Below are 20,631 nucleotides of genomic sequence, written 5' to 3' on the forward strand. Positions count from 1 at the left end.
TCGGCATGGCTACTACGCGTTCCGCCACTTAGATCTTTCCGTGGTAAACCTGCGACTTCATTTCTCTCTCGAAGATCTCTGCGCATACTTTCCTTTGATTTTCCAATGAACATATCCTCAGACTAATAACACATATTGACCGAGTCTCCCATAGGAAAATCTAGCACCATCATTGGTCGCCATTTAATGTCTGAGCGCATAGTCCCGCACCAGGAACGCAATCTTGATATCACTGATTGAATCAACCAGAACAGACCTCCACACTTTCCTTAAACAACCCTTTCGCGATTATGACCATCAACGAAGCACCCCCTCAACCAGACCACGAGGAGAATGCTTTACAAGGCGAAGCCCTCCAGCGACCAGATCCAGACGTCGCCCTTGCCACATCCCACCCTCCTCCTATCGCAGATTCGGCCTCGACGCTCGGCGCAAAACAAGCCAATACCACCTTAATCCTCTCGAATAAGACACTTGCCGCCCAAACTAAAGTAGCGATTCCTCGTCAACGGGCTGCAATCGCCCAGCGCTATAATCGTCGAGTACCCCGCGCATGTGAATCTTGTCGAGCCCGCAAGACAAAATGCAGTGGCGATACTCCAGTCTGTCGCCAGTGTCGTGAGTTGAGAGCTACATGTCATTATCCTCAAGGCTGGAGAGAAAAGACAAAAAAGTAAGCCCACCCGAGTTTGTATTTTTTTTTCGAAGCAAAAGTTATACCAAAACAAATCGGCTATCAGATGCGAATATATGCTAATGTGGCGGTGGGATTAGACAAGTCGAAAAGTTATCAGAGAAAGCGCAAGAATATGAGAATCTGTTGAAGGAGCTAGGGAATACTGTCGAGTCTCGTGCTGCCGACCGGATCAAAAACTTGCTGGACAAGGTTTGTTAATCCTGAATTGGATCATGTACTATTACTGATGAATCGATCACAGCATGGCCCGGAAGTGGAATCTTCATCCAACCAATCTAACTCGGCAACGCCTCAAGATGAAGTCCAAGACAATGATGAACCATCCTCACCTTCATCTATAGGCTCCCTGGAGGCAATTGATCGAGTTGAGGAGGATCTTAACCGATCTGAACATACCAGAGCAACCGGTTACATGGGCAAGAACTCAGAAGTTACTTGGATGCAGCGACTGCAGAGAGAAGCAGATCAACGTGCTCAAGGACTCCCGGGCAGCTTGGAGCCTGGTCAGGACCGGAAAATTGACGATGCACTATCTCTCCACGCGGTCAACTATCACCTCGATGACTTGGACATTTCCGTGCCTGGACCGGTACAACTATATGCCATGCCTCCACGGCAGATGGCAGATCATATGTTCGATGCTTATTTAACTACCGTACACCCATTTTACCCAATCATCAACAGACCTCTTTTCGCTGCGCAATATCAAACATTCTTCGATAGCGCCGCGCGACCTGGTGACAAATGGCTTGCTATCCTGAACATGATCTTCGCTATCGGTGCTAAACATGGTCATCTCGTTGACGCACCATGGCGCGGGGATGTGAATGATCATTTGGTATATTTGACCAGAGCCAGAATCCTCAGTATGAACGGTGACGTTCTGTTCAGCCATCCTGATCTCCAACAAGTACAAGTAGAAGGCTTAATTGCCTTCTACCTTCTCGCGTCTGATCAGATCAATCGGTGAGTGTTCTGATTCATACTCTCTAGAGCATCCACTTTATTCTATTCTAATGAAGCTAACGTATCGAAAAGGGCTTGGAGAATTTCGGCGTTGGCAGTGCGTTCTGCGATCACACTTGGCATTAACATGAAGAGCAGTGCTCCAACTACACCTGATCTTTCAAAAGAAGCTCGATACAGAGTATGGTGGTGCTTGTATACATTTGAGCACATGCTCGGAATAATGACTGGCCGCGCAACTTGTATCCAAGATGGCGTGTGCACTTCGCCCTTCCCGATTCCGTTTGAAGAAGATCAGCTGCAGGAGCCTGGTGCTCTCGAAGTACTTGCAGACTCGACTTTGCGAGACGAGCGAATCAACAATGTGTTGGCAAGTTCTTGTATCAGACAAATGCCGCTTAACCCGGTCAATGGTAAAGAGGCTAGTAATCATACTCACACACGAGACACTTCATGGATCAAGAACTTGCCTATCAACTACGGGCTCTGCTATCTCTACTACTGCGACTTGGCAGTCGTCGTGCAAGAAATTGTCAACAAAGTCTACTCGGTGGACTGCGTGATCGTACCTTGGGCACACATCGAGAATCGCATAGGAGAACTCAAGTCTCGCACCGAGATGTGGCAATCCAGCCTTCCGCCCGGCCTTGACTTCAGACGCAAAGATGACGCTGGGCCAGATGTCCTCCGGTGTAAGCTGACATTGGCATTACATTACTACAGTGCGAGGATCACACTAGGTCGTCCCTGTCTCTGCCGGCGTGATGCACGCCAAAAAGGCCCGAATCCATCTTTCAGCCATGACATGGCCGTGATCACATTGGACTCTGCCTGTCACATGCTCGATCTCATTCCCGATGAGCCGAACGCCATCCAGCTATATCAAATCGCCCCATGGTGGTGTGTCCTTCACTATCTCATGCAAGCTGTAACCGTCATGCTCCTGGAGCTGTCTTTTGGTACTGTCCATAAGCCAGAAGAAGAAGAGAGATTCATCAACCTATCTAAAAAAGCCATTCGCTGGCTTTATGCAATGTCCGAACAGAGCATCGCCTCACGACGCGCCTGGCAGCTCTGTGACCTGAGCCTGCGCAAACTGGCCCAGGGTATGAAATATGACATCAGCGACATGCCTACTTACCCCTACAACCCGGAGCCCACTACCACTATTGGGTCAGGGCCTGCGCAGGACGGTCCACTGCCTCATCCTGTTGGCGATTATTGGGGCCCGCAATTGGGGCACATTCCAATGTCAGCTCCGGGGCCGACACCTGGTGAAGACCATTACGCCTACCCCAGCATGTCTACCTCCGACTTGATGTCTTCATTGACTGCTGAGGCCCAAGACTCGTACTTCCCTTATGATCCTATCAGTGGGGAGTTCATGCGGTCTTTCTTCCCCAATAACAACGAGAATGACAACTGGGATCAGTGAAAAATTAAAAAAAAAAACACGGAACACGAAAAGAACGCATACGAATTTCCTATTATCTCAACTGATTGTTTATTGTCCCCATAACCCGGTCACCCAAATATCAATAGCCTGCCTCATTATCCTCTCCCATTCACACACCAAATGCCACTTCCCATTCTCATATCCCTTTTATTTTTCCCGTCCAAACTCCATTTCAATCACATTTTTCTGTCTCTCAACGTTGACTTACTACATGCGTTTTTTTATTTTGTTTGGAGTTATTCCAGTCCTTGATGTTTGATGGTGTTGTATCACTAGTCTTGATTTGAAAATCTGGCACCGGGACCCCAACAAAGCAGCTTGATATCTATGATGTATTCAGTTTGTTGGTGTTTGGCTTGGGGTTTTATATTATTGGCACGGTTATGTTGGCGGTCATAACTAGGGACTGATACGAGCAACAAGAGCTGGACTCAGAATGGGTGGGCTATTTCTACATATGTATCTTTCATGATTACTGTTTTGGGCTTCTCCTCAGTGTTATGTTTATCGATACCAGTAAGTATATCATAAGACTGGTACCCCTGGTCTCAAATCATAATTCTTTGTTCACTTTGAATACACTGTCCTTGATCCATACATTAAAGCTACAATGTGATTACAGTCCTACATTGAGAAATATCATGTCTCAATTATGGTAATTTAGTAAATGACCGGGAGAAAAAATATTATATACATTCCAAGGATTTCACTTGGTATGAAGGTACATGCAAGAACCAGGGGGGGGAACGGCTCCCCGAAGCCTGGGTACTAGATAGTGGTATTGTCGCTTGGTGAATCGCCTCTCAGGAACACCCTCCAGGAGGAATCCATGAAGCGATCGGCTTTGTTAAATTGAATCCGCCGCCTAATATGCTTGGAAAATGGGTAAGCCATGGCACCTCTCTCCTGCATGCGGTGCAGGTGACCTGGAATTTCCATATTAATCTGGTCTTCTGGGAGACCGAAGCGGATGAAGAGTTCGAGACAGAAGTCGAGGATGGCTTCAAGTTCTGATCTGGGTGGCCTGCCGCCGGCTCGTTGATAGGGATTTTCCTCTCGGGTGGTGTGAGGGACATAAGGTTTTGTGGGGTCGTAAATGAAGGAGGATGAGGACGAGGATGAGGATGAGGGTGTGGCTGAGTAGTCGGTCTCGCTTTGGAATATTTTTGCGTGATACCTTTCGCGTGACTGATCCGCGTATTCTCGGACAGCGGCTCGAGCGAGAACGCGGACAGTATTCAAGTCTGCTAGTGTTGATTTTGTGAGAATCTCATTGGCCCATTGGCCAGACCACTCCGGATCGCCTAATTCCTTGCGCCGCTCATCGCTGAAAAGAAGTCGTGGAACACCACCTGGGGCCTGACGTCCACGCTTGGGTGATAGCAAATCAATGCAGTGGCGATCCCAGACCTGCTTGCCAACGATAGCACCCTGTGTTTCCACGATGGCGGCAAATATCTCGTGGAAAGAGTTTGGGGGGATGAGTGCGATTTTATGACGATCTGTGATTTCTTTCGGCGCTTCCAGTCGTTTGAAAACTTCCGGTAGAGGGCCCGGAATGGATAGCAGCACGCGGTGCATACGAGATAGTGTGCGGAGTTGAAAGAGCCGAACTTTCGTGCGAGTTGAGCTAGCAGACCACTCCCCGCGAAAAATGCGGAACAAGATGTCTGTGGCACGCTCTGTATTCTCTATGTGAGCCCTGGTCAGAGTGCCGGCAGCCTTATTTTGTCGAAGAGCTGCCTCATGCCGAATCACCGCAGTTGCGATTGCGGTCAAAGTACTATAACCCCAGGACTTTTCGCGGTGTTCGGTCATGAACTTGAGCATAAACTCCACGCGGTCCCAGTCCTGCATTGAGATGTGGTAACTGATCAAGCTTTTAATGGTGTTGAGAGAAAGAGGGACCGAAAGTGAGGCGATGACTTTCTGACCAAGGCTAGCATCGTTGGTTGCTGTTGCAAATCGGAGGATAGACGGCGCCAGAGCCTGATTGCCATATGCTCTTTCTGGAATGGCAGGGCCGTCGATGTCATTCTGCAGTAGCAATTGACGACCAAGGTCAAACGCATGTGCCGTGGTAGCAAGATCAAGTATATTGGCAAGTGTAACCCATGACACCTGTGGAATTGAACTTTGGTAAATCGATTGGGGTGAGACAGGCTTGGTTTCAAGGAACGAAAGGTATTCGTCTCCATCACGTGCTTGGCTGAGCTTGCCGAGAAACGACTGGACGTGTTGCGCTTTGCTTGCGTCGGCGATATTTTGAAGCCATGCATATTCGTGGAAGAGACGCCCACTTTGCTTGTACCGCGCATGGTAATTGAGGTTGAACTCGATCATACCGAAGATGGCGGCGGTTTCATCATATATCTGTGCCCGCGTTTTTGAGCCCAATTCTTGTGGCTTCTCCAACTCGTGCATTGCCCACGGAGGAACAACATTAGGGTGAGACCTCAGGAGCGATTCAAAGGAAACAGGATCAGTCCACGGCTGCAAACAGCCTGAGCTAAGAATTCGTAGAATGTGCCAATTGACATCCCTGTTGGTGGGCATAAGCTCACTTGTGGATACAGGACGATCAATAAATTGGGTCAGAGGGGTTGATAGCTCGGCGAGCTCATCAGGAAGATATCCACGCTCTCCCAATCCAACGTAAGCCTTGTTTGCCAGGCCACTGCGCAGTGAAGCAACTACCTCTTTACTGATGGTTCTACTCCCAAGTCCGTTGAATGGTGGTTTGATCTTTCCCGTGTAAGTTTGAGGGTTCTCGCTCTGGCCTGGTCGACGCCAAGATTTCTCGATACTGATGTTAGTTTGCTGTACTGTATCGAGGTCCTGGATGAGAGGTGTCCAACTCTCGGCCTTCCATGCTTGTTTGCCAGTGCTTTTAGCTATCCGATGCACGAGTAATGCTCCAGTTTTGCAGAAACCATGCTCCACACAACACGACAGAATCAGCTCTAACCAGATTTCTGGACCCAGCTCTCGAATGCCCATCTTATAGGGGATGAAGGGAGACATCTCTCCCGCATCAGCGGCCGCAGTGGCCACCGCAGTTTGATGTTCATGCCATGCTGCATCGGACAGAACGCTCATGATGGGGCTCGATAAAAGATGAAGTCCCGGAGGCCGGTACACAATTTGGCTAGCATCTGGAGTCGGATATTGATAGACCCTGTCAGAAATCATGCCTGCATGATGTAGACGAGCAAGTGTTCGGAATACACAGGACATTGCAAGCTGGGACTGTTCTGGTTGGCTATCTGCTGCCGTCAAAACTAAAGAGCCGAGGTTTGCGAGAATTTCAGCCAAGATCCTATCTCCAAAAAATCTCACGGCGGGTGCCACCGTCAAAGTATCGAGTGAAATGTTCTCTGCTGGAACGGGCTCTAAACGAGTCCATTTCCAAGGTGACCCTTCCTTCGTCCCCCCGGTAAGCTTGTCGAGGGAAACTTTTGTGGTGAGTGGAGATTCTTTAGCATCGGAAGGTTTATGAGATGAGTCTTTTCGTTCATTTTTGCGAAGTATGCGAAATGGTCGATTCCAGTCGAATCCAGGCGAAGGATATTTGGGCGGCATGTGAGGTTGTAGCAACTCATAGGTGTCAATCATGTTGTTCAAGAGGGACTGCGCCGTAGACCACTCCTTCAACTCGAAACCGAGGTGCGTGAGGACTTCGAACCCAAGTCGATTCCGTGCGGCCCAGAGGCAGCCCATTAGAGCATGGATCCGATCCAAGTCGCTGTGAGATTCGCGGAGTGGTCGAAGCCGTCTAGGCTGGCTCGCAAGCTCGGCAACATTGGGCGACTTTATTGTAACATATCTTCTCAGCAATAAAATCCACTCATTTATGTCCTTTGTCTGGGCGTAAGTGAGGGGAGGTTCTGCGAGGTTATTATATCTGCGAAGGAAGGTGATTTCATCTGGGTAATTCGTTTCCTTTTGACGTTTGCGGGTTTGGCGGTTATAATTACTCCATGTTGGTCGGGAGAACGGTGACACGGTTCTATATGGTTGGGAAGAAGGACGTGAGACAGTGGGCCTGCGACCGAATGGCAGGATACGGCCGAAGCGCAAACATTGGCTCATGGTACCGCGAGCCTCGAAGGCGGCTGTATGAATTTCACGATCTCGATTGGTATGAGATTGGTGCGATACATGTCGAGGCGATCACGACTTGTACATGTTGTTTTAACCACGAGGTTTACCCGCTATAATGAGTGTCAATGGGCCCGGATCAAAAGGTTGATTAACGAAGATGAAAGAGATTGAGACAAATGTGTTGTCGCGACTCGAGAATTTCCGAGATGTGGATGACTAAGGTCATCTCCGAAAATACAGCTCCCAGAACCAATCAGAAGCCCTAAAATGCGGAGTTACGAAGTACAAATTCAGACTACAATAATTTCATTATTTCAATTTGATCAATGGATACAGCTATGACTCAGAGAGCAAAGAAATTGCAATATATCAATCTTCTTTCCTATACTTGATCCAGCAACTATAGGAAAACACAACACTGATCTATCTTAAATACTGCAGCGAAAGAAACCACAGTGCGGTATCTAGAACACCACAGGACGAATCTGGCGAGCATGAAGGCGGCGGAAGTCTTCCTGCTCCTCTCCCTCCACAGCACCAGGGGTAGGGGTTGCCGATGGAAGAATGGTGAAGGAACCCTCACCACCAGCCTCACCACCTTGGAATCCACCAGTGGGACTGGGGCCCTCGGGGAAGCCAGAAGGCATGCCGCTTGGAGCACCGGTAGGGTGAGGTCCTCCATGACCGTGGTGATGGTGGTGACCAGAGGGAGATCCAGAAGGGAGTCCAGATGGGAATCCGGTGCCGGAAGGGAACCCTGATGGGTATCCTCCGCCGGGGAAACCATCAAATCCACCAGCGGGAGTAGCACCTGAAGGAGCTGACTGCTCAGTTGGGGTGGCAGCAATGTCGACTTTGTTGAGATTCTGTGGAGAGAATGTCAGTGAGGGATGATCGAAGCGGACTTGTATAGTCCCAATACTCACAGGAAGCTTCCAAGCCACAGCAGAAGGGGCCATGAAAAGAGCAGCGACCCCGAAGACAATAGTGAACTTCATGATGAATGATGGACTGATAAGGAGTAAAGTGGGAAATGAATGGATGCTAGGTAGCAATGTAAAGAAAGATCTAAAGGTGTTGAAAAGAATGGAGGTGCACAGCACTGCTGGAGGAAAGAAAAACCTCAGAGAGAAAAACTTAGCTGGTTATATATCCTTTCTGATCTCATCAATCGAGGACCAAAATGATGGGTCCAGCCGTCAAAAGACAACCGAAACCACTATGTGTCCAGTGCTGGATGATGAGGGGGCACGGATGGCGTAAATCTGCAGGGTGGCAAGTCTCATCCTGCAGAACGCAATACACATCCCGTGCCCAAAGAGTCGTTTCATAGCCGATCATCCTTGTGGAAAATGCGAAAACAGCCCTATCACTTTCAATAGGGTAGAATGCGGTGGGACCAGCAACTATTGTAGATGGTCTGGAATTTCCGAAGTGGATGTATGGCATGGCCGACGAAAGCATTGCGGTTGAATTGTTTCAGAGAAAATGGGTTATATGAAATTGGCGAATGGCAGCTCACAATTAGACACATGTCTCCTGTCGATCGATCCACTTATGCATCAGATTGAAGAGAGAATGGTGTTCTGGTAAAAGATTGGACGAGTGTCAGCGCAATAAGAAACACACTAAGAACGCCAATTACCTTTAAAGCTAATTCCAGGAGAAGTTCCCCCATTTACAGTGAACAAATAATGTATGCATTGCGCGTCCTTTTCGCCAGAGTATTCCTGAATTGAAGGGGGTATTGTACATGAAAATCAACACAATTAAATTGATAAACACCAAAGAATCGTCATTCGTGAGCACAAAACCTCATAGTTCCTCTTCTTCGAGCTCTTCGCCGCCGAGCTCTTGCTCCACTTCATCAACAACGAAGCTTTCGTAATCCTCAAGACCTTTCTGAACATGTACCTTGAAGCGAATCACATCGTTCAACATGGTCTCAACATTGGTGTGTAACTCCTCTCGAAGGGAATTTGCCCGAAGGGTTAATTGTTCATATTCGATGTTGGTGTTCATCTCGCGCTGCTCCATCAATTGCACACTGTCGCTAAGAGTAGCGCGCATTTTAGCCAATTCTTTCTCCATCTTTTCAATTTGGGCATCAGAGGCGGTCTTCTGAGTCGTAGTAATTTCCTTAGTACGTTCAAACTCTTCCTCTGCTGCCCGGCGTCGATGCTCCAGGGCCTCGACTTCACTTCGCTTCTCATCCATTGCCTCCTTGATGTTGTCAAGTAGATTGCGCCGATCAAGGTCATCATCGATACCCTGCTTTCGTCGCTCATTGATCTCCTTTCGGAGAGATTGTAGGCTGTTCCGGACAAAGCCCCGAAGGTCTAGACTGAGCAAATGCGCCGGATGGTACCCAGTGAAAGGTTCCGCCAATAAGCGATCGCCCTCAGGAGAGATGCGACTTGGAGGGCCACCAATCTGGCTGGCGGAGAAGTTGTTCTCGTTAATGTTCAGACTAAGCTCATAGTCTTCGCCCTTGGCATTCTCCGCAGCCGCAGGGATCAAGCTATTCTGGTAGCCGAGAGTATTGTAGGCTTTCACAATCTGCTCTAGATCTTCCAGTTTCTGGCTGGCCTCCGCTTCTTTCTCCATGACACGGGCATGGGTCTCTTCTAGACGAGCCACAGTATCTTCCAAGCTTTTTTGCAGACGCTCTCTTTCCGAATTCATGCGATCGATATCCTGAATAGTGATGCCCTGGCGGTCGACACTTGCTTGAAGCTCGGAACGCTCGGATTCAGTAGCATGGAGATCGGTATCGATTTTTTGAATTTCGGCGTCGAGGAACTTGATGCGAGTCTCATACTTGTCAATTTTTCCTTTGACGTTCTGGTTGTAATCCTCGAATTTCCGCTTGTCGTCTTCTAGGATGCGGAAGTGTTTGTCCAATTTGGCAATATCTGGAGCACTCTTTTCCACTTCTTCTATCTGGTCACGGAGAGCCCGGTTTTCCGCTTCCAGTGCTTCCATTTCCTGCACATACCGCTCATTTCCATGAGCGAACTCTTGAGACATGTTTTCAACGTGCGGGATCAATCGCTTTTCCGCGGTGTCATCATCTTCATCCTCACCACCCTGCAGCCAATCATGATAGGCTTGAGTTAGGAAGCGGAAGATAATGCGATCCCCTGTTACATCAACACCCGCCTCGGCACAGGCATCATCATACTCCCCAGCCTGAAAGCGATCCATCATTTGCGCCAGTTGCATCAACCAGTGTAGCATACCGAGGAATGTCGACCAGTTTTGGCCACCAACGGCAGCAATTTGCGACTTTGTAATTCCTTTCTCATAAGGGTATCGTAGTTGCTTCAAAATCGGGGGTACTTCGGCATCCATAGCCTTTTGAAACTTATATCCTGGATCGATTCGGTGGTAGAGCCACTGGAAGATATAGTTGAAATCCTTTTGGGTCGGTGAGCGAAGAGTATTCTGTCCCAAAGAATGCTTCATTTCCAACTCAAATCCATGAACCGTCAAGTATTCCAACAGCTCTTGTCCAATTCGCGCCTGGAAAGACCGGTCTCTGAGAGGGCGCGGATCTCTTGGAACGCCTGCTACAGTGGGGACCTGGGTGAAGAAAGATTGATGTCCCATTGGGCCGCCTCCTGTAGACGGTCGCGAGAATACACTACTTCTGCGCTGTGGATTCTGTGGTGCCTGATTGGACGAAATAGATCCTGGGGCGTAGCTCTGCCGGCTGGTACTGGCACCATTAAACATGTTACTCGACACAGAGCGTCGGACAGATGACAAGCCCGCATCGGCGCCAAACGGTCCGCCAATGGACATGCGCGTAAAGTTTGGTTGTTGTGGTCGCCCAGCTGAGCCCATCAAGGAGGCTCGGTGGTGTTGTGAGGTAAAGGGGGGTTGTTGAACCCAATCGAGCTTGTGCGCTTCAGAGCCGATGCGGGCTGGGGAATAGCAGAAAAGTTCTGTACACTTCCGAGAGTCTTCATCACAGGGTTAGCTTGGTTTTTGAGCGTCACTTGCGCGTAATAGGAGGGCCTCTATACTTCTCGGGGGCGCTTGATACTGAACAATCCAGTGTCTTGCGACATTGTGATAAACAAGCCGCGAAGGCGGCAATCTGCAAAACAACTATTTTCACGGAGACTAAATCCTGTACAGAATCATATATTGGTAGGTCAAGTCCCAAAAATGTCGCGCGACAAACTTTGAGTAGAAGAGGGGTTTGATCTGTTGTTTGGCAGGCACGAGGGATTTGGAGAGATGTAAACAAATGCGTGCCACTTTCAGATTAGGAAGGCGGTGTATAGCGGGAAAGAGAATATCGGAAAAATAGTTTAGCCGAGTAATCACGAGACTCCGGTCTGGGGAAGCTTGGCGTGGCGCAAGTTCCGAGGTCCAGACGGCCATTGCCGATGTGGGTGTGTCGTATCTCTCCCTAATTCATTCCTCCTCCTTACCCTCACTGGTAGTCGACATCTATCATCATGGCTCCCCGCGAGGAGCTGATTTCTTCAGCTGTGAGTTATCTATCTCCCTATTGTCTGCTTTCGTCCGTTTTCGGGGCTCCCGCTAACTCATCTTTACTAGATCACCTGTATGAAACAACTACCTTAACAAACTTATAGCTATGGCTGACTTCATCTAGTCCTCCAAGATCCCTCGGTTGCATCATCGCCAATTGAGAAAAGAGTTGCTTTTCTTCAGTCCAAAAACTTGACCCAAGAAGAGGTAGATGTTGCCTTATCTCGAGTGGGCGAAGACCCGTCTGCCGCGGCTGCAGCCACAGCTGCATCATCCCCTGCGCCTAGCTATTCTTCACAGCCAGTTCCTTACCGGCAACCCCAACCGCCTCAGGGATATGGATATCCCCCATATAATCAATGGCAGCCGCCTCCCGAGTATGTCTTGATATCCATTGCCGCGTAAAGTTCGTTACTAATCGCATGATAAGGCCGCCTAAGAGAGATTGGCGCGACTGGTTTATTATGGCAACAGTTATGGGAGGAGTTGGTTATGGATTGTATTTCGTCACAAAGGTATATGGTGGTCACTGCCGAGTGCAAGTCTCATGGTGCTGACCAATCGCTACAGCGTTATATCTCACCTTTGATCGCCCCTCCAACCCCACCCCAGCTGGAGCAGGATAAAGAAAACATTGATGAACAGTTCTCACGTGCTTTTACTCTTATCGAGCAACTCTCGACCGACACCGCTGCCTTAAAATCTGCCGAAGAAGCCCGTACCGAGCGCTTAGACGTGGCCCTTAAGGATGTGGAAAGCCTAGTTGCTGACCTTAAGAACTCATCTCGCCGGAGAGATGATGAGACTCGTCGTATCAGTGATGAGGTTAAGTCATTGAAAGATGCGATCCCTAAGGCCCTCGAAGGTGCTCGGGAAGGCAACGAGAACCGCCTGAAGGACCTCGGAACAGAGCTTAAGAGTTTGAAGACTTTGCTAGGTAACCGACTTGGTGGTAGCGGAGCTAGCCCTGTGGCCGGCCGAATCGCTGGATCCACTCCCATTGCCAGCACTCCTCGTCCGGCACCGGAAGCGACCACCGCCAGCCCTTCTCCCCCCGCTCCCGCTCCTACAAATGGTCTCGCTGCCACTGTGACCCCAGCGGAACAGGAGCCAACAACCCAGGCGGCCCCTTCGGCTACCACTCGTCAAGGGGACAGCAACCCTCTCTCGCAGCTCGGCCGCTCTGCCTCCATTCCCGCATGGCAGATGGCCGCAGCCAACCGGTCCAAGGCCAACTCGCAGTCGAGTGCGCCTGCAACACCCGCAGCCAGTGCTGATTCAACGGTCAGCCCAAGCCAGGAGCAAAGTGCTCCTCCAAATTAGGTGTAATTGGATTGATTACGCTAGATTATCGAATGTTCATTGTATACCTCTGATTAGATCTATTTGCTACAACCAAGGGAATTGCCGGAATTTTGTGTCATATTGTATTCTATCTCTATTATCCAAATTCACATGTGAATCTCAACTTATATTGGAAAATCATAATAAAGGACCTGTGGGCCTTCCGAGGTCTTGACCGGGGAACTAGTCGTCTAGTGGGAGATAAGCTCACCACAGTTATCCTTATCTTTCACCTCAGACAAACTCCTCCGACTACCAACCAAGAACAATTTAATAGTGAAAATGCCCTCCCCAACTCGCTCCTCGCACCGACCTACATCTCCTTCTGCGCCGAGCTCAAGTCACCGCCACCACCGTAGCCGTCACGGCCATTCCCACCGCCACCGGCCCCGAGACGGCTCACGCTCACGCTCTCCGCACCGATCGGACAGGCACAAACCAGACCGCCATAATCGACACGGCGAAGACAAAGATCGCGGTCGCCATGAGCGTAGACACAGAGATACGCCGAAAGAGCCGGTGATCCTACCTTACCAGGCGCGTGAGCTCTCCAGGCGCGACCTTGAGGCGTATGAGCCGATGTTTGCCATGTACTTGGATATCCAGAAGGGGAAATTTATCGAAGATCTAAGCGAGGATGAGATCAAAGGGCGATGGAAAAGTTTTACGCAAAAATGGTAGGTGGTTACAGTTTCCGCTTGATGTGGTTGTACTGACATCCCAGGAATCGATGTGAACTTGCAGAGGGCTGGTATGATCCAGCTACGCTCATTCGGGCACGCAAAAATGCGGAGGAACAACTGCCAGCTGAACCAAGAGGTCGGCGTGAATCTCCTGACTACACACAAGGCGAGCGAGCAGCTGGAGAAGCCCAGCAGGATCAACCAGTAGGCGAGGATGAAGAGGATGAAGATGAGTATGGACCAATATTGCCGCAAGCTCGATCAGCAAGAGGCGGATATTTGGGGCCTACAATCCCAAATATGCAAGATCTCGAGCTTAAAAGAGGTATGATTGTCCGCTCCATGTTTGTCAATATTGCGGCCCTGACAACCCCCTAGAAACCGCCATTGAAGATGCTGCTGCAGCCCGCGGCGAGTCACGCGATCAATATCGTGCTGAACTGCGTTCCCACAAATCTGCAACGCGTCATGTGCAAGACGAGATTGCGCCGCGCGCTGAGGCAGGCACACGGGAGAGACAGCTTGAGAAGCGCCGAGAAGTAGCTGCGAGCAATCGCGCGTTTGCGGATTCCCGGCGCGGCGACTCGCCTGATGGAGCTCGAGAGGAAGATCTGATGGGTGGAGACAATGAGTTGTCCGCTTTAAAACAGGAAAAAGAGAAGGACCAGCGCAAGAAGAATGAGCGTGAGATTCGGAGAGAGGAAATTCTTCGCGCGCGTACAGCGGAACGAGAAGAACGGATGCAACAGTATCGACAGAAAGAGCAGGAGACCATGGGCTTCTTGCAAGCCCTAGCCAAACAGCGCTTTGGTTGAATTTGCGAGGTTTGATTAGGATCTCTGTGGTCGGGCCATGTATTCCTTTCCTCGAACTATATCTAAAATTAAATATGTAGGTAGTTCTATGTTAGTATGTCACGTATGAACACAACATAACTACATCGTGTCCGAAATGCGAGGAAGACTAATCCTGTAGTATGATTACAGGACAAGTAGATGTATAGATGGTTATAACCATCTATATTGGAGCTAATATGGTCGTTTGATTCCTCCACCTCACATATACGTTTGACAGGATGTAGTTAGCATTCCCATTCTCCGTATCTACATAGTACTTCGTATAGCATCGGCACATCCGATAGCCGCTGAACGGAACGGTCCGACACCGCCGTGCATCGGAGTGGTCCTGACCAAGTCACTAAGATCGAGATACTTGAACTCCAACAATGCCTGGAAGCAGAAACCAAGAATGTCCAAACAATCGCTATTCTATCTACCCAGGTTCACACAGACCAAATTCTCGTCGGGTGGCCGTCGGTTTCTCCAAACCAAAAAGCAGAACTCCCTGCCAGCAGCATACTACCGCGGCGGCACTTCTCGCGCAGTGTTCTTCAAACAGGAGGACCTCCCAAAAGATAGAAAAGATTGGGCTGCTATATTCCGCAGTGTAATCGGCAGTCCAGACCCTTATGGGCGACAACTCGACGGGCTAGGAGGCGGCCTTTCCAGTCTATCCAAGGTCTGCGTGGTAGGCTCATCCACACACCGTGATGCCGACGTCGATTATACATTTATCTCACTGGGCATCAAGAACAGAGATGTCGACTATTCTAGTAACTGTGGAAATATGAGCTCAGCCGTTGGCCCCTTTGCCGTCGATATGCAGCTGTTCCCCTTGAAAAATGTCGATTCAGCCTTGATTCGCATCCACAACACCAATACCGGCAAAATCATACATTCGTCATTCCCAGTAGTCGACAGTGAAGCTGCGTCTAGTGGCGACTTTACCATCGATGGAGTCGCTGGCACAGCTGCCCGCGTCCAACTGGATTTTATCAATCCCGCTGGCTCGGTCACGGGGAAGCTATTGCCCACAGGAAATGCCATGGATGCCTTCGACGGAATGAAAGCCACATGCATCGATGTTGGAAATCCGTGTGTATTCGTCCAGGCCCATAGTCTTGGCGTCCAGGGTAATCTGACGCCTGACGAAATCACTACTCACCCTGGTTTGCTTGAGCGTTTGGATTCTATTCGCCGCCAGGCAGGCATCAAGATGGGCATTGCAAATGAGCCCGATGCTGTTCCTGGTAGTGTGCCTAAGATTTGTATTGTGGCTTCGCCTTCTACTGATGCGCGAGATGTGGAGCAGAAGCAGACGTCTGCGCATGTTGATCTTCTTGTGCGGGCACTTTCCGTGGGACAGCCTCATAAGGCTGTTCCTATTACTGTTGCTTTGGCTCTTGCTGCTGCTGCTCGTGTGTCTGGGAGTACAGTTGCTGGTGTTGTGAATCAAGAGCAGGTTGATAGTGCTGGGATTACAATTGGCCATGCGAGCGGGAATCTCATGGTTGGTGCTAAATTTTGTGCCGATGGAGCTTTGAAATCTGCTACTGTGTTTCGTACTGCTCGCCGTTTGTTCGAGGGGCGCATTTTCTGGAAGAATGATGCCTAAGCATGCTGATGCCCGTCTTATGGCCGGAAACGGCTCACGTCAGAGATAGTCTGCTGTAATTATATTAGAGCATATCTAGCATTCAAAAAAAGACCTCAAATAATGCTAAGAATGATTCGAAAAGCCGAGAGAAGAACGCCTAGGAAGTGCATAGGAGGCTGATAGTATCCTGATATTAGAAATGTCGTAAGGGTTTCTAGGCAAAATATCAAAAAGAGAAAAATCCGAGACCCAGAAGACTGTGAGATGTGGAAATTCAAAGCTCTTTTATTATTGTACATCACCCAGTGGTATATCTATAACCCCCCGTTCTGTCTAAGCCTTCCTCCCAAGATCAAGATCCGCCACCAATTTTAAATCGCCATCACCAACAACCTCACCAAGACCAAAGAACGGCTTCACAGCGACATCAACCACCTCCTCAAACAACTTTCCAACCACGGCCTCCTTCAAATCTTCACCCGTCTGCCCGAAATCAGGGAACGCGTTGAGCTCCAGCAGCCATGCCGAGCCATTGCTATCAACAAGGAAGTCAACACCGTACAGCTCAAACGCATTTGGCAAAGTTTGGAAATGAACCATCATGCCTCGCGCCGCGGCTTCAAAGACTTCGCCTGTGACAGAGCATATCTGGTCGAAGATCTTCTCTTTCCAGTCATCCGAGAGACCAGGGACGTGGTGGTCGAGATCCCAGAAGCGGCGCACACTGCCTTCGTTTGAGCTGCCGCCTTCTTGGAAGCAGGTATTGGTAAGATGGCGGGCGAGATCGGCCACGTCATCTTCTTCTTCGTGCGGTGCGCAATACGCCTTTGCCGCGAAGAGAGCCAGCATCTCCTTGAAGACGTATACTTGCAAGGAGCCTGAGGCGAGGACGTACGTGCGAATGTGGAATTTGCGGTTGGAGGATGAAGGGAGCAGAAGGGGAGGGTCGATGTAGGGCTGGACGAGGAAGTGGCGGAGCTGCGAGGTGACAATTCCTGTGTCAGGAGCAGCATTTTCGTCTTCTGCCTCGGAGTCACTCTCTTCGTCTGAGTCGACCTCCCATTCCTCAAAGATTTCACGGAGTTGGTCTTCGCTATTGAAGATGCGGATTCCCTGACCTCGATCACTCATGCCAGGCTTGAGGATCCACCATTCTTTTTCGGAGTCTGGGAGCTCTGCATTCTTGGCCAAGCTGTCATTGAGCTCGTATGCTTCCAGTAGGGCATCGTCGAGGAATTCGGCATAGTCGAGTTCGAAGTCAAAGGCAGGTTTGAAGTGGTGACGCAGGATGCTGTCTGGGTTCTTTGAAAGCCAGCCGGCAACAGTGTTCGACAGGTAGTGCTTCCGGATCAGTGCTTTCCGGATAATGTATGCGTTCAAAAGGGACGTTGAAGCATTGAACATGCCATGTTCAAAGTCGATGCGCTCATATTCGCGGTATTGGAAGAGTGGCGCAGAGGAATCCGGCAGATCAGACACTGAAGAGATCCGCTTGGAGGCACTTCCCAGGCGACGAGTCAATGCTCGGTCAACCATCTGTTGCACGTATGAATCATCGCAGTCGACGATGGAATATAGTGAAGGCCGATTATCCGATCTACAGCATATCCATCTATCAGAAAAGAGTCCATGTACTCGAAAGGCAGAAAGGGGTGGGGGATAAAATATCGATCAGCTAAACCAAATATCTAAGTTGAATGCCACATGTATAGGTCGAACCCTTCATACCATGCCGTCATCGCGCAAATTCCACTCACAGCTTGATTTCTCCCGAGATACCGGGGGTAGGCTTGAAGTTAGCCTTGAGGGGTGTGACACTACACAAATTAGCATACTTTTGTCCTAACAAAAACAATATATGGAACGAACCTAGTCATTTGCTCCTTGACAGTCCACCCATCATTTCCAGGCTCGCTTTCCTCCACGCTGCGATACACATCTTGGAAGCTGGGCGCCCACTTGAAATGCTTGTGTTGAAGCCGAGGACCAAGTGAGGGCTTCTCGCCAATGTTTGCGCCAACACTCTGGTCGGGCTTCTTGCCCTTCATTTCGCCTTCGCTGCGCAGCTGCTGCTCCTGCAAATCGGGGTCATTGGCGGGCATGGGATCAACAGCTTGGAAACAACTTCCGGAGGTCCATCTATTGTCCAGCATATTGGTGTAGAGAACCTTATTCTGACTCACGCCAGGCTCTAAAGGAACATTGACGGTATAGAGATCCACGCCATCTGCCCAATTTGCGCACAAATATTCAATCAATTTGACCGAATGACCTGAGGCCTCTGCGATTATGACGGGGTCATGATTGCGTGAGCTGAAAGCGTATGACAGAGCAATTGAGCGCTTGCCACAGCAGGCACCCTCCATCGCTGCGCCAATAGTTCCACTCGACAATGCGAACAGTGCAGTCGTGTTGCGGCCATAATTCGGGCCGGAGACAATGACATCGATGGGGCCTCGTTCTTGGAAGTAATGATAAAGACCAATCTGAACACAGCTGGCAGGAGTCGAGTCAATCAAAACCCATTCGTCGCCTTCGCTTTCGTCGCCGTTGCTGCCTCGCGGTAGGTGGTGTGTTGTCCCATCTTCTTGGTGAATTGTGCCGGGTCGGAAGTAGGTAGGCTTCACCGATGCGCCTACAATGTGTGCTTTACCGATCCATGATCGTTGCTGGTGCGGAAGGATGACCGAGACCGTGTGACCTGCGGATTGAAGCGATTGAACGAGCGAATGCACGTAAGGTGATGATTGGTTTGACGGAGGACCGTCGTCGTTAGTAACCTATACAGAGATAAGCCAAGTACAACAGCTCATTGTCATAGTATATACTTACTAGAATATGCATTGGAGGTGGTGTGGTTGATGTGAAGAATGGAGGGGAAAAGTTCCCCCCGCTTTGTCGCAATCGGAACCTGAAATGACCCACTGCGATATCATGATCTTTTATCTGACCATACGGCTAATTTGTCTACATATGTAGGGATATACTGAAATGCGAACACAATTACTCTGGACTGATGCTCTGCTAATCTGCTTGGGTATGACTCCGCCGTTTCTGCACTCCACGAGCTTTTGCACTTTCCAACCCAGAGCCCATCGCTTCACCCTCGGCTGGATAAATATGAAGCAAACTACTTTCTGATTCCTCCTTTTTGACAGACTCTTCAGAAGAGATCCTATCATCTGGTTCATCCTTGGCAAGATCAAGCGGCTCCTCCTTGATCTCATTATTAGGCGTAGTCCCCCAAACCCAAGTCAACGCCAGCCATGTCAAGCTAGCAGAGAGCATAGAGACAAACCAGAACAGAGAGCTAAAGACCACAAGAGAGGTAATCTTCCAACGATACATCAGCCACCTATGCAACAGTTAGCGTGTAAATAAACTCAGTCTTTCACACAACACATACCTAAGCCCCGTAAGTCTAGCTCGAAATTCGACGCGCGCGGTGTAGATCTGCATCTTCAAATCACTCTGGATCTCGAGCCGCAGGCTTTGTGGTAGATTTCGCGCGCCTTTGGCAAACTCCAGCTGCTCCATCATTGGAACTTCCAGCTTCTCTAATTCCCGGTGCAAGCCAACAACATAGAGCGGCATGCGCGCTGCTCTCCGGGCAACATCCACCATCGGCGATGCATATGTCAAGATTGCAGGACGACGTGCCTGCGAGATGGGGGTATTTGCAGGACCAGGAAGGACGAGCGAAGCAGGGCGGGAGGAGAAGAGGGTGAGGTCGAGCATGAAGTTGCCGGTATCGATATTCGAGGGCGTGCGCGGTAATTCAAGCGTCACAGACACATCGTATGGCTGGAGAGCAACGAGCTCCGAGTCAAAATGAGCAGTGCCCCAGGGGTTACCATTGCTGATGACGAGTCAGCTGATGTGGTTGTCTAGCGGGGCTTGTTGTGAAAGCAAGCTTACCCGAATTGTAGATGAACTTCGCGCTGTAGCCCGACCGTAGGAATGAATTTGAGATAGAACACTCCGTATGCAATTGCGGATATACCAATCAGGAGCGATGCTGCGCCCATAAATAGCAAGGTATTGAGGTAGATCCGTAGGGCGGACTTGGAAACCAGCGCGCGGAATGGCGCGAGGACCCTCTCCTTCCTTGTGTTAGTTGCAATTAGCAGAAGGAAGAAGCTTACGTACCATTATGCTGATGCTGAAAGTTAACCGGCTGTCATATTCTGACTCGTCATCTGTGAAATCGGAATCCGCCATTGTAGGGGAGTTGGTAGAGAGAAGGTGCGGTCTGCGCCCGAGCGCTTATCACTATCGCTCTACCGAGGCTTTCAGACCTATAGGGATTTCTAGGAAATATCAGATCAGTCTCTTCCTTGATGGAAACTTGAAAGAAACTAAATTCATTCTATATCAGAGAACGTATCTAGGACTGAATCCACGATCTATCAAAAGTGACTTGATGAACATCGGGC

The 20,631-nt window shown here is 49.6% G+C and overlaps 9 protein-coding genes across 9 annotated transcripts; 4 read left to right on the plus strand and 5 right to left on the minus strand.

The window, feature by feature from the left end:
- Positions 1-290: 290 nt before the first annotated feature.
- Positions 291-3,098, plus strand: N7529_008882 (Zn(II)2Cys6 transcription factor; the record flags this gene model as incomplete). The annotated part of the gene is made up of 4 exons (XM_057244409.1): positions 291-618; positions 795-886; positions 939-1,663; positions 1,736-3,098. The coding sequence occupies 4 exons, from the start codon at positions 291-293 to the stop codon at positions 3,096-3,098; spliced, it is 2,508 nt and encodes an 835-aa protein (XP_057095947.1).
- Positions 3,099-3,887: 789 nt separating this feature from the next.
- On the minus strand, positions 3,888-7,211 carry N7529_008883 (uncharacterized protein; the record flags this gene model as incomplete). Its single annotated transcript, XM_057244410.1, has 1 exon — positions 3,888-7,211. The coding sequence occupies one exon, from the start codon at positions 7,209-7,211 to the stop codon at positions 3,888-3,890; it is 3,324 nt and encodes a 1,107-aa protein (XP_057095948.1).
- A 476-nt stretch (positions 7,212-7,687) lies between these two features.
- Positions 7,688-8,221, minus strand: N7529_008884 (uncharacterized protein; the record flags this gene model as incomplete). The annotated part of the gene is made up of 2 exons (XM_057244411.1): positions 7,688-8,089; positions 8,150-8,221. The coding sequence occupies 2 exons, from the start codon at positions 8,219-8,221 to the stop codon at positions 7,688-7,690; spliced, it is 474 nt and encodes a 157-aa protein (XP_057095949.1).
- An 817-nt stretch (positions 8,222-9,038) lies between these two features.
- Positions 9,039-11,072, minus strand: N7529_008885 (kinetochore-associated Ndc80 complex subunit NDC80; the record flags this gene model as incomplete). The annotated part of the gene is made up of 1 exon (XM_057244412.1): positions 9,039-11,072. One exon carries the CDS (start codon positions 11,070-11,072, stop codon positions 9,039-9,041), a length of 2,034 nt encoding a protein of 677 aa, XP_057095950.1.
- A 623-nt stretch (positions 11,073-11,695) lies between these two features.
- On the plus strand, positions 11,696-13,055 carry pex14 (putative peroxisomal membrane anchor protein (Pex14); the record flags this gene model as incomplete). The annotated part of the gene is made up of 4 exons (XM_057244413.1): positions 11,696-11,728; positions 11,799-11,805; positions 11,857-12,109; positions 12,173-13,055. The coding sequence occupies 4 exons, from the start codon at positions 11,696-11,698 to the stop codon at positions 13,053-13,055; spliced, it is 1,176 nt and encodes a 391-aa protein (XP_057095951.1).
- A 303-nt stretch (positions 13,056-13,358) lies between these two features.
- On the plus strand, positions 13,359-14,574 carry N7529_008887 (uncharacterized protein; the record flags this gene model as incomplete). The annotated part of the gene is made up of 3 exons (XM_057244414.1): positions 13,359-13,753; positions 13,801-14,084; positions 14,138-14,574. 3 exons carry the CDS (start codon positions 13,359-13,361, stop codon positions 14,572-14,574), a joined length of 1,116 nt encoding a protein of 371 aa, XP_057095952.1.
- A 433-nt stretch (positions 14,575-15,007) lies between these two features.
- Positions 15,008-16,213, plus strand: N7529_008888 (DUF453 domain protein; the record flags this gene model as incomplete). Its single annotated transcript, XM_057244415.1, has 1 exon — positions 15,008-16,213. One exon carries the CDS (start codon positions 15,008-15,010, stop codon positions 16,211-16,213), a length of 1,206 nt encoding a protein of 401 aa, XP_057095953.1.
- A 315-nt stretch (positions 16,214-16,528) lies between these two features.
- Positions 16,529-19,039, minus strand: N7529_008889 (uncharacterized protein; the record flags this gene model as incomplete). Its single annotated transcript, XM_057244416.1, has 4 exons — positions 16,529-17,792; positions 17,953-18,012; positions 18,065-18,975; positions 19,028-19,039. The coding sequence occupies 4 exons, from the start codon at positions 19,037-19,039 to the stop codon at positions 16,529-16,531; spliced, it is 2,247 nt and encodes a 748-aa protein (XP_057095954.1).
- Positions 19,040-19,219: 180 nt separating this feature from the next.
- N7529_008890 (seipin) lies at positions 19,220-20,416 on the minus strand (the record flags this gene model as incomplete). Its single annotated transcript, XM_057244417.1, has 4 exons — positions 19,220-19,550; positions 19,602-20,054; positions 20,114-20,298; positions 20,345-20,416. 4 exons carry the CDS (start codon positions 20,414-20,416, stop codon positions 19,220-19,222), a joined length of 1,041 nt encoding a protein of 346 aa, XP_057095955.1.
- Positions 20,417-20,631: the final 215 nt, after the last annotated feature.

This window comes from Penicillium soppii, assembly GCF_028829465.1.
Source record: "Penicillium soppii strain IBT 18220 chromosome Unknown utg000006l, whole genome shotgun sequence".
Lineage (NCBI taxonomy): Eukaryota > Fungi > Ascomycota > Eurotiomycetes > Eurotiales > Aspergillaceae > Penicillium > Penicillium soppii.